Here is a 12,673-nt window from a genome sequence, read left to right as displayed (position 1 = left end):
AAACTGTTCTGAGGATGGAAGGGGCTGATGGTGCAGTCCAGGGGCTGGCATGGAGCAAGCAGGCAGAGAAACTCAACAGCTTTCAGAGAAAAAGGAGATGAATTAGAGTTGTAGACGACTCCTTCCTTGTTTTCCTTCCTTGATCTGATGCTCTGGGTTCCCAGGCTGCTGTGGCCAAGCTCGATCTTCTTTCAACCACATCTTCCCCATCTTCCTCCCCATCTCCCACAAATGCTGTTGCTGCTGCTTCCCCAACCCCACAGGAGTGAAAGTGCCTGATGCGTAACACTGAAACCTGTGAATAAAGATCTCTGGACATTCCAGAATTTCTGGCCATAGTGGTGTTGCAAAGTTTGTTTGTACCTTTTAGATCTGGACTATCTGCTCTCTGTCTTGATGAATAACGTTCAGTGTGTTTGTTCAGCTGCAGGAATTTGTTAATCTTCCCTTCAGTTTGCTCCCAGGAAAAAAAAAAAAAGAAAAGAAAAAAAGATAAATAATCTCACCCTGGAGAAGTTTAGCAAAGATTGGATTGTGAGAGCTTTCCGTGCCGTTTTTTTTTTTTCTTTTTTTTTCTTTTCTGGGAGAGTACATTTGTAGTGGTAGCTGGAAGAGCAGAGAACTGAATGTGCAGGATTAAGCTTGAGGCCTCAGCTTCCTGTATAAGGGGAGAGGAGCTCACGAAGCCGCGGCAGCAGCCAAAAGGAAAAGGGTAGTGGACAAACATAGGCTGTGTGGATCAGGGCGCTGCCTGCCAGCTGTTCCTGGGGGGACTTCCTGCTCTGGGACACAGGGGATGTTGGGGACAGTCACTGTCAGTGCAGAGCTGAGCACACGAGCTGGCTGAGGGAGCTCCTCCTGGGTTTAGCAGCTCAGAAGGCAATAGGGGGTTATTTCTGAGAGGGTTTAGGTACAAGAGCTCATGGATTTTGTATTGAAGACTACAGCAGAGAGGTAGGAAAACAGAAGTTCCTGGGAAAAAAATAACACCAGGAATTCACTGGTCTTTAGTGGAAGAGCCACAGGTTTGTAGGAGCTTTTTCATGGACGCTGCAAAGCCAAGCAACTTCAGTGCTGTTTCCAAACCTTGCTGGGACATCACTTCCCTTTGAAAGCTGGGTTAGAAATGTGCTTGTGACAGAGTTTACAGCTCGCTTCCACAATCTGTGATCTGGGAACAGATCAACAAACTGTGTTTGTAGATAGTTCTCTGCAGACCAGGCACAGGAGAGTCTCTGATTCCCGTGTCTTGCACCTTAAATCTGCTTTTCTTTGGGAAATGTGAAGAGCTTCCTAGAAGTCCAACCCAGAGTGAAATCTTTGAATGCCAATAGTTTAATGATAATTTTTAAAACTGTAATAAATTAAGTAAAGAAGAAAACTCTTGTTTCCTACTGTTTTGCTGTAATAATGAGCAGAGTACCCCAACTCACGTGGAACACGGTACCTTAAAGAGAAATTAGAAGCTATTTTGAAGGAGTGATTGGGGTGATGGCTGAAACCTGTAGTTGCAGCCATACATTCGAGTCCCCAACATTTCCTCCAGTCACCTTAATAAAAATAACTCTTTTGCCATTTTTCCTCTCCCATGTGGGTCTTCCTTCCACCAGGCAAGGTATGGAAATCTTAGAATCATTTAGGCTGGAAAAAACTTCTAAGACCATCGAATCCAGCCATTAGTCCCTCTCTGTGCTGGGGCTGCACCGGGGATCCAGCCCTGAGCAGTGAAGGCAGTGTCTGTGCTGGTTATATTTGTCCTTTATGCTGCAGATCATAGCATGTGTGCTCCTTTCTCAGAGGACACCTTGTCCAGTTCCTCAAAGAGTCATGAACTTGCTGCTGGCTTCCTGGAGAAGACTCTTGAAGCCTCCAGGGAGCTGAGCCCCAGCGGTGCTGTCTCCCAACGCGCCAGACGCAAACACTTAAAAATACTTCTCCCATAGCAGCACAATTGGACTCTTGCTGTCTGATTCCTGAAACATCTGGGTTCGTGCTCCACAGTTTGTTTATTTTTGTACAAGCCTGAGAAGGGATCAGGAGCCTGAGGCCGTGGCAGAGCCCTCAGCCTGCGGAGTCAAGGCTTGAACAAGTGGCATGGGATTGATGCGGCTGCTGTTCTTAGAAGGACTCTCCTCTTCCTAGAAGTTTTCATCCTTACACCAGGCACTTATTTCCCTCCCTCTCCTCCCTTGCATCATTTTTGCAGCTGTTTTTTCTTGTGGGTTTGGGTTTTATTTACATCTGCTGTTAGTAACGTAGACTGTATATGCCTCCTTGAAATCGGGATTCTCCTCCGTGTACAAAAACCTGGGTTTTGTGAATGGCTGAAAAAAATCTGTTCCACTTCAGATTACAACACTGAGTTATGGAACAAAATGTCTTACACTCCTTATTGTGGATACGGTAAGGGATTATCTTTTTTTTAATGACAGTTACAAAGCTTTACAGAATTGTTTCAGAACTGGTCTGATAAATGGTGAAATATTTTGTTGCAGCTTAATTACAGAGAACAGGAGCTTATGGTTTACCCTTATTTAAACATGCACATGAATGTTTTCGAAGTAATAGGGCAAATATAGTACTGTTTCTGGAGGCTTAAAAAGAAGATTTGTGCGCTAATATTAAATTTTTAATGTATTATTCATGAGGAAAGCCAAGCTGAAAGCTTTTTTTTCCTCCCCTCAGTGGAAATGAGCTTGAAGAATACATTATCTGTATAGAAAAAAAATGTAAAGGATTCTTGCTCTTGCTAATAGCAATGTGGTGCATGCAAGTACTGTTGGAATTTCCTCAGGGAAAACAGAATTTGGTAGAAATTAAGCTGATACAATCATTGAATAATTCATACAACATTACTGGAGTTCAATTCCTAAAATAAGTTAGGGTAATTCCAGTTAGAATCTGCTTTTTAGAATGATGGAGTGATTGTTTATTGAAGTTGCTTTGAACTCCATGTCTAAGAATTATTGCCTCTGATTTGGTTACAGGGCTGGGCTGTGTATTTTTGTTACTCGTGCCACTTTCAAGCTGTCTTTTGCAGATGTGTGCATGTGCACACCATGTATTCCTGGAGATCTCTATGTACTTTTGGGTTGTTAAGGCAGGAAGAATGTGTGTGAGCTTTGGAATTTGGAGAAACTATATAGTATTATGTAATACAATGCATCTTTTCAGTATGGAATATTTTATACCTTGTGCAGACTGATGTTTGTAATTATATTTCCTGCTGTGGTATAACTATAAACAAGATGTATAAGCCAAGTGACATCATTTTTAGTGTTCTTTTTCCTTTGTGCTTTCTCATTCCTAGATCATGCTTGGTTTAGTTGCCTGAGATGACTCCAGGGAAAAAAAAAAAACAAGTTGCATGTTTAAGCAGCTCCAGAGATACATTTTTCCATTGCCTTACTACAGTCTTACAGAACAATTAGTTTATGAATAAGAAAAGTATCAGTAATTATTAATATACAAACACCACACTTACATCTTGTGGAAGGCATAACTTAAATTGTTACTCAGATGCTAAGACCTCATCTAGCAGGATTTCCTAGATATGGTTAATGTCATTTCTACACATTGGATAAAGCAGGAATATTTGCTCCCTGTGATAAGGGAATAAAGTTAGGATGTAACAAGCTAAGTGCTCCTCTAGAACCTACTATTAAATTATATGAGCACCTCTCAATTTTTAATATATATTCAGCCCCAAGGTCCTACTGAAAGGCTGTGCATGTGCCTTACCAAAGAATAAAACTGAAGCAGAAAATGTTCGGCAGTTGGTTTTTACACAGGGTTTAAAAAATTATTCTTATGGACAAGGAACTGTTGCACAAAAACTTTGAAGCTGCTTGTCCAAAAAAATGGAAATTTGGAGCGGAGCAGAAAAGTGGATCGGGTTCTCTTTAGACTTGAACTGGTTTTCGTGGGTGGGGCTGACGTTTTTCCCTGTGTTTTGCAGGACGTACATCCTATTAAGAAGTACAATGCAGTGTTGTCTTTTGTCACTTGATCCAGAGTTTGGGAAACCTCAATTCCATGTCCCCAGCTGTCACTTGGAACAGTTAATACCTTCTGGCATTACTTGGAACTTTTGTATTGTCTTTCCTTTTGATGAGAGTGTCCAAAACTAGGGGTTGCAAGAGAAAATACCTATTTGACGTGTACTTGGAGCCACATTCCTTAGTATTTGCTGTGAAACTTCCAGTGGCATAAATCACAAACTGGTAGAGGAATTGGTCCCATAAACAGAAGAACAAGAGGAATGTCTCAGATCTGTAGAACTTGCTATAAATGTTATATTTAATGTTTTCCATAAATAAGATAACCTTTGGGATTGAAGAGAAGAGATAAGGTAGTGGTGGGAAGCCTAAAACCTGTGGCCAGAGAGCAGGTACAAACATCCCAGGAGTGTTGTAATCACCTTGTGGTGTTGTCAGGTGGTGGTGGAAGCGTGTTTTGACATGTGGCTCGTCACAGGTATTTGGAAATTGTGCTCATCCTTCATTAAAGGAAGGGCTGAAACAGCCTCTTCAATGCTTGGGCTCAGCTGTACGACTGCACCAGCTGATTAAATAAGGCCTTTGAACAATTGAATTTCCTAAAATGAGAGAGGAAAAAACCCAAAGTTTTGTGGATAATGTGTTTGCTTAAGTGCTCAGTGGCTAGGGCATCCTCTGCCTGAGAAAACTTTCCACTTTCACCTCTGGGTGAAAGGAGGAAGGAAGAGTGTTTAAAAAAAAAACTGCTGTGAAAGCCCATCCAGAAGCTTTGCCGTGTTTGTGTAAGCTCTTCCCCTTGGGAATTGTGTTGGGTCTTTCAGTGGTCTTTCAGCTGGTACACAAAATACTTGGAGCAAATAACCTTCCATTAAATGTTCTGCCGTCAGAACTTTCTGTATGGTGGCATTTTTCTTGCAGCACCTCATGGAGACCTCACAGGGTTCCCCAGGAATCCTGGAAGCTGGGGTACACCTGAGAGGGGCAGGAGACTGTGTTTGGTGTCCAGAGTTCCTAGTTCAGCCTTGCTGAGGAACCTCATGTTAAGCCCTAGTGCCATGTTTGCTTTTGTTATGAACAACATTTTCCATTTGTGTTTTGGTTATGCAGATCAGTGGTGTGGAGTGGTCAGGAAATAGTAGCATTGGGCACAGAAGCAGAAGGATTAAATGAAGGGGTTATTTTGCAGCATTTTTGGGATAAGCAAGTTTTGCTGGACTGTTCCTGGTCTTGGCCAATTCCAGTGACTTACAGGAAGGACCGAAGCAGTGGTGTGGGGGATGGTGATCTTTCCCTTAACTGTAAATGTTTGCAATATAAACAGCTCAGCTGTTCATCAGGGGTTCCCAAGGGAGAGAAGAAAAACAATATTGGCATATTTAGGGTGGGTTCTAGTGTAGACAAATCAGATGCATTGTGCCCTACAAGTGCTTATCAGCTTGGCTTTGTGAGCTCTGCTGTGGTCAGCTGGGCTGGTGGCCAAGCTGCCAGGACATTCTGTGAGGAGAATACAGAAACTACTTGGGAGCTATAATGATGTAGTTAAAACAAGAAAATAAAGCCATTTCTTTAAAATGTCAAGACCCATTGCTACTCAGAGACTTCCCCCCACCAGCTGGCCAGGTCTTGGCAGGAGTTTTTTGGCAGTGAGTGTCTCAAACACACTGGACCTTACTTTGTTTATTTTGTAGGGCTGGAATTCCTTGCGTGTGTGGGGACCCGTGGGAGGGGACTCAGGCCTTGATTTCTGCTCACATGTCACTGGAGTACAGTTCTTCAGCAGAAAGAATGTCTCTGCTGCATTGCAAGACTTACATCCAGATTTCTACTCTTGATATTTGTTGAATTTTGGTCTGGGAAAATCCTGTTGGGTCATGGATTTCACAGAATCCCAGAATGGGTTGGGCTAGAAGGGGCGTTAAAGATCATCCAGTTCTACCTCCCATGCCATGGGCTGGGGCACCTTCCACAAGATCAGGTTGCTCCAAGCCCCATCCAACACTTCCAGGGCCTTGGACACTTCCAGGGCCCTGGACACTTCCAGGGAGGAGGCATTCACTGCTTCCTTGGGCAACCTGTGCCAGTGTCTCCCTTTTCTCTTTTTCTGTCACCAGGAGAAATAAGATCTAAGACAGGCCCTAATGAAGCCAATAATGCAGCTATTTGTCCTCGTTTTGGTTATGTAGGAGCGGGAGAGGTGCCAAATATTTATCTTGCTTTGCAGCAGGCGTGCCAGTGCATACAGAGCTTTCCTACTGCAGCTCTGTAGAGCTTTGGGAGATCAATTCAAATGCAGAGTCTGTTTAGATTTGAGTAATTCATTGAATGTGCTGGGGCTGGGCAGAAGGAGCCAAGTAGGCTCTGCCCAAACTGATAGCACTCAGCCAGCAGCCAGAAAAAAGCCTTTCAGATTGCTTGTGCTGTGGTATGGTACAGAACATAATATCATTATTTGTGCCAAAAGGGATTTTTAAAGCTGTCAGGATAAACAACACAGCCAGCTGTGCAGGTGTGACCGTCTTAGGCGCTGCTTTTCTCAGTGCAGGTTTGCTGTGCACAGCTGGGGGGGTCCCGGAGGCACACAGAGGGTTTTCGGTTAGAAATTGTTGGTTTTGTGCCCCTCTTCCCCTCAGTGTGAGTTAAAACCCGCATGGCAGGGGGTTGTTGTGTGAACACCTGCATGTGGGGTCAGTGCAGACACCTGAACTGCAGAGGGGCAGAGGCTGAGGTGGTGAGAGCAGCATGGGGAGCGGGAAGTAGTTGAAGAGGAGCAATGCTGGGTGTGGACGCTGGCTGGGGCTCCCTCAGCTTGGAGCTTGTTATTGCTGAGAGAGGAGAAGGGGCAAAAACTCGGGATGGCTGTCTAAGTGCTTGAGTGTATATGTAAGTATAGACTTAATATGATTTAGCATTTATGGGTCCTTATGCCTGGGGTTTCCCATCTGAGCTAAGTGCAGTAAATGTGCTGGATCCATCGTCGGCTCAGGCCTCCTGCCTCAGCTCATCTGCTGCTTCTCTGCCCTGAGCCAAAGTGAGACCTCTGCTATTAAAAGTGCTGGTGGTAAGGCAAGACTTCTGCCTCCGGAAGAGATGAAAAGTGCTCTGCAAGACCTGGCTTCTTTTACCTCTGAGAACAACAGGACTGTAAGATCTCTCACCCCATCCCCAGAAGTATCCAAGGCCAGGTTGGGGACGGGGCTTGGAGCAGCCTGGAATAGTGGGAGGTGTCCCTGGCGATGGCAGGGAGTGGAATAAGTTGATCTTTAAAGGCCACTTCCAACCCAAACCATTCTAGGCTTCTATGATCTGTGCAATGCAAATGGTGAAAATCTGGCTCTTTTATGCCAAGAAAGAAAAGGATGCAAAGCAGTGGAGATAGTATTGCATCATTATGTACTGAGTACACAGCTCACCCTTGCCTCTGCATCAGTGCTGGAGGAAAACAGCAGGGTTTTTTTGCCAGATTGGGCAGAGACCAGCTGATCAGAAGTGTTCTGCATAAACAGCCTGGGCAGGAATGTAGGCTAAGAGAGGCTGGGGCTTGGGCAAGATGCAAAATGAGAATAATTTCTCTTTCCTCATGCCTGGGTTCTCTCTTAAAATTAGCACAAAGGCACATGCTGAAGAGTAAGCTAGGGAAGAGTTTCAGCTTTGTTAATGGGCTCAGATGCAATTTTTTTTACCTCTTTTTAGTCTACCTTTGACAAGGTCAGTATGTGGCCTTTGGGGATAGCAGGAGTGGGGTCTGTAGAATGAATCCACATAGTTACAATTACCATCATTTTTGCTCCAGTAAGCAGCAAAAAATTACTGGTTTTGTTGGGGTTTTTTTCCCTCTAATATACTTAAGGAAACAGTTTATTTTTAATGCTTCTAAACTTGTAGTCCTGAAGACACTGGTTATTTAATATCCTCAGTTATACAGCACTCAGTTATTCATGCTTTCTCATGACTGTGAAATGGCAAGTGGGCTGCTCTCAGTGTTACAGGATTGTCAGGAGTTGAAGCATGGGCATTCAATCTTGTGCATTCCTTTAGTACAAAGTTTAGGATATTTCAAATAGGTCAGAAGTACTCGACATTGTGGGTATTTGGAGAGGCAATTAAACATGTCTGCAGCTGTTCCAACCTGCAGCTGAATTGTCAGCTTGGTCGAGGCATCCGAGTGCTTGTTTAAGACACCAAAACGCTTTTTAAAAATTCCCCTCCTGTTAATAAGAATAATAAAAAAATAATGTTTCTTATTAGCTGAATTTCTCAACAGGCAATAAACTGTGGCTTTGTTTTAGGAAGGAATTGCTGGAAGTTCATCAAGTTTCACTGCTTTTATTTTTTGTCAAAACTGTAGACGCTTTATCGTACAAAGCTTGCAGTTTCCTGTATCTTTTGTTTCATTCTTAATCTAGTTTTAGCTTTCTGATTATCGTATTTCCAGGTGGGAATGTGCGTCTTTTAATGGTCTGGGAATGTTTAATGGATAAAATACTCATGACTCCGGAGTAAAAGGTCAGAAGAGATAGGATTGAATATTTTCTAGCTTATTTCTTGGGATCAGTTGAAAACACAGTTAATATTAAAAAAAGAAGGAGTTTGAAAAGTGAAGGAGAGATGCAGCACCAGGACAATGCGAGATATATTAGCAAATTATTAATGAGACTTTGCAACGTGCTTCTGTGGGGGTTTTTTCCTTACTTCTTTACTTATTGTGTAACAATAGATGCTCTGTTACAGCTTCAATTTTTTGTCAGAGATACCTGGCAGAGCTGCTGTTCTGCAGGTGACACTTCAATTGAACTGAAAACCCACAGTGGTTGATACTGTAATTACTTTAGATCTAAAATAGTTACAGAAGATGTGTAGGTTTTACTGAAAACGTAAATTGATCAAAATTCCCTCCAGTTTAACTGGTGAGGGCGGATTCAGCAGATAGAAAAAGAAAGCAGCAAATAAAATTGCATTTTTCTCTCTGTGATAGGCACTTGTATTACATATCTATAAATATTGTAATTATTTTTAAAAAAGAATTTATGAAGAGTAATCCAAGATTGGATAAAATCTGCTGCATGAAAGCTAAAGCTGGAGAAGAAATTACCTTGGCAACAGTTTCTCCACGTGAGATTCTGTCCCAGCAGATTCACTCCAGTGTAACCCAGACCTCTTCTTGAGAAATCCCTGCAACAAATAAGTTCATAATCAAAATCTGATGTTTTTATTTTGCTCCCAGAAGGGCTGGATTCAAGTAACCTGCTAAGTGATACTTGTCGTATGATGCCTGTAAATTGATTTTAAGAGCATTTTTAGTTAGAAACAGCTGTTCCTTTTAGATTCTATTAATGACTGAAGCGCAGATAATGCAGTGATTCAGAGAAAGTTTCCTCTTCCAGATGAGTGGGATTTCTCTTTATTTCTTTGTATCTGGGTTTCATAATACAGAGAAATTTGAGGAGGGGCAGGGAGGAATGGAGCAGAACAGCAGTCACACCAAATAAATCTACATCTCTGTTAAGTCAGTGTCTTTTTGATGCTAAGCCACCTCTCTTCTTCTTCCAAAGAAGCAAGGTAAATATTTCATAAATGGTCACACGTTGTTCCCTACTCCATTAAGAATCTCTTCCAGAACTTGCATGATGTAAATGGCTTTGGTTCTGTAGAACGTGTTACCAGAAGCAGCTTGATTTCAGATGTGTATTTTCTCACAGGGTGAATGTTTCATGAGACCTGCACTCAATATCCACAAATTACCAACGGGTGGGTAGAAATAAATGGGGTTCAGAAAGAGAAATCAAAGGAACTGCAGAAAAGGTGTCCCAGTTTGATTTTTTGCTATTAGGGATGTATCTTTTGGGGAGCAAACTTTGGATGAGTGAATTTCCCTGGCAGGAATTAGACTTGTAGCCTGTCCCAAAAATATCCCCAGGGAGTGAATGAAAAATTCATAAGGCAAAATGGAGAAACAAAACTTTTTCTTTGCAGAGGAGCACCCTTTAACATATTTTTGCGAGATGAATTTGTTAGAGAAGAGCTGTTCCTAGGAAAGAGAGAAGAAAGCTTGCAAAAATAGACTAATGCTTTGGATTTGATGTCTTGCTGAAGTATTTGCTGCAGAAAGTACCCTAGAGAATGTTGCTGTCTCTATGGGAACATCTTTGGGCTATATTTAGGAAAATTAAATTAAGCTTATTCTCCTCAGATGAGCAAGGTTTTGATAAGGCTTTGGTTGGAGGTGTAGTGGTATTTTTGGGGGGAAAAAGTAGAGGAATTTCTTCCACCTTTGGGTTTGGTGAACCACTTGTCTTACACTTTTCAAGTCAAAAAAAAGAACTAAAACTGTCACTTATATTTAAGGCAATCTCTGTGTGGCAGGACACAGGAAGAAGCTCAGCTTAATTTCACAACCCCAGGCTATGAATTTGGTCATTGGGGGGAAAGAAAACCCTATAAAACCCTTATAAAGATCAGTTTATTAAACTGAACAGATTTGATAAGGAAATGAGCTGATTATAGATACAATGTCCAGCAGTATTCTTTAGGTTTGGATCTCTCCTTGTCTTGAAAAATCAATGATTGGGTAAAAGCTGTGTGGCAGGTGGGTAACTTGGTGTTTTACACACTGTGTGGTGCCTGTGGAGCACAGAAAAAGAGGTTTTTTTACAGCTCTTCACTAACTTCATACTAATTTCATGGCATAAATTCTTCAGGCAAACACGGTCTGGGGCTACAGAGGCCGTGTGTGCGTGTCCGTGCCACGTGCGAGTGTGCATCCATCTGTCCCTTCATACCCTGTGCAATAAGAAAACACTCTGCCAAAGGGTTTTTCTTTAGCTTGTTTATCCCTCTTTCTTGTTCAATCAGCATTGGTTCCAAGACTTCTTTTAGCATTATTATTACTATTATTATGCCAGCTGTGAGTTAAATTAATGTGTGGGGGTAGCAGTTACTGCCTGGGTTGTGTGACGGCTCCAGGTGCCACCCGTTGCTCGCCTGTTCCTGCTTTTTCCCTGTGTTTGAGCTGCTTGGGATGGAGCAAGTTGTTCTTCCCTGCCTTTCCCACCATGTCCCACGCAAGCAGAACCCGGAGCAGAGCGGATGCTGTACATTTTTCTGCTCTATAAACACGTGCTTGTTTACATTTGCTTCCCTGCTGTTCCGACTCAGATCCTCTCCCGATGCCAGAGGGGATCAGCCCTCACTGACAAACACGGAGATCCAGCCATTTTGACCCCGTGTGCTGCTCCTGTTCCCATTTGTTTGTTTCTCCTCTGTCTTCCTTACCAAGTATTTAACAAATTATGGTTGAATATTTTCCAGAATTTTTTTTTCAACGAGGCCAACCTTGGAGTGATTCGAAATTGAGTTAGTCAACGAAGTTGAGATACACAAACATCTGATCTGGTTACTGTGTGTTACTGATGGTGGAAAACAAGTGCTGAGTAAAATGGGAATAAAACAATCCCTTTTATTGTAAGCTGCTACTAATATTTGGCAAACCCTTCTCAAGCAAAACCCTCTGCTGTGGGTGCAGCAGCTCATGGAACCTCAGCGCTGCAGATTTTGCAGCTTTAAACTCCCAGGTCTTTGCTGATCCAGCTTCACCAAACCGTGATGTTGCACCAACATCGCAAATACATCAAATTCTCTTTATCAGCAGAAAAGGCTGGGTTGGATCCACAGGCTACATCTGCTGGTGAGCTTTGTGCAGTGTATTTTTTTTTTTCTCTCTCTCTCTTTTACTAGAAGAAAGGTTTGTTTGTTGGCGGCTGCTCGGGGCGGGACAGGAATGTAATGCATGCACAGACTGCGCAGTATTTCCTGTTCAACTGCCGCTCCAAACCTCGGCGCTGGGAAAATATCCAGATCCAGCAGCTCCAGCCTTGCTCAAACAGCAAAGAAGTGCTGCAGAGTCCAAAATGCTTTGTGTTTCACAGAAAATGCCATTTTTTAAAGTGAACCGTCATGGTGTGCTGGTGCTGTGAATGTATCAGTCTGTGGCTGTTGCTCTGTAATATTTATAGATTATTGCACTGAGACAAAACACTTGAAGCACAAAACACTACGGGGACAGAGAGATGGCTCCATAATGCCACTGTAGAAAGTTCTGTTTATTTTGTATCATAATACATCTCCATAGCATTGCTTGCATACTTCAGTTAGCTTGGTTTACCACCCAGTTACAAACCATGGCAGTCTTGTGGCACTGCTACTTTCTCATTATTTGCTGTATTTTATTTTGCCCTTAAACTGGTTGGAAGCATTGCTTTTGCATTGCATGAATTTCGCTCCAGGAGTGAAAGATTTCAAGGCAAAAAGCTTGGAGTTGAATCAGTTTGGCCAGGTAGCACTGAACTCCAGTACTGCAAACCCGCCCTTGAGTGTAGTGTCAAAGTGAGATGAGGGCGTTATTTCTTTTCATTTTTTGTCTTTTTTTTTTTCTTAAATGGTTCTGGTCCTTTGTACCGATGTTTCAGACTTATCAGCTGATGGAAGGGTGACTGTGGGGTGTGGCTGCTTACTTATTTACTTATTTTATTTAATCATTTACTTATTTTTTTAAGCAGATGTGTATTTTGAGCATGTGTATACCCAGACTCCTCTGGAACCTATGAAGTGCTATCACTCTTCTTAAAAAAAAGGCAAAAAATACTAGGAAAAGATTTGACTGTGAACTGTGTATGTTTGCA

The 12,673-nt window shown here is 42.4% G+C and overlaps 1 protein-coding gene across 12 annotated transcripts in view; it reads left to right on the top strand.

Moving 5' to 3' along the window:
- CTDSPL (CTD small phosphatase like) overlaps window positions 1-12,673 on the top strand; it is an 80,826-nt gene that overhangs the window by 26,845 nt on the left and 41,308 nt on the right. The window contains exon 1 of one of the 12 annotated variants that reach the window (XM_042044280.1): window positions 2,361-2,403. The exons of the other annotated variants lie outside the window; for them this stretch is intronic. Coding sequence (XP_041900214.1) covers window positions 2,376-2,403 — 28 coding nt within the window. The 5' untranslated portion in view covers window positions 2,361-2,375. Of the gene's footprint in view, window positions 1-2,360; window positions 2,404-12,673 lie in introns of those variants that run through there. 12 annotated transcript variants of the gene reach the window in all.

The sequence above is a fragment of the Corvus kubaryi genome, unplaced genomic scaffold (assembly GCF_017639235.1).
Source record: "Corvus kubaryi isolate FWS band 111438036 unplaced genomic scaffold, C.kubaryi_AGA036_p1.0 37398, whole genome shotgun sequence".
Taxonomy (NCBI): Eukaryota; Metazoa; Chordata; class Aves; order Passeriformes; family Corvidae; genus Corvus; species Corvus kubaryi.
Note: the sequence above shows the minus strand (reverse complement) of the source record. Positions and strands in the feature narration are given on the sequence as shown.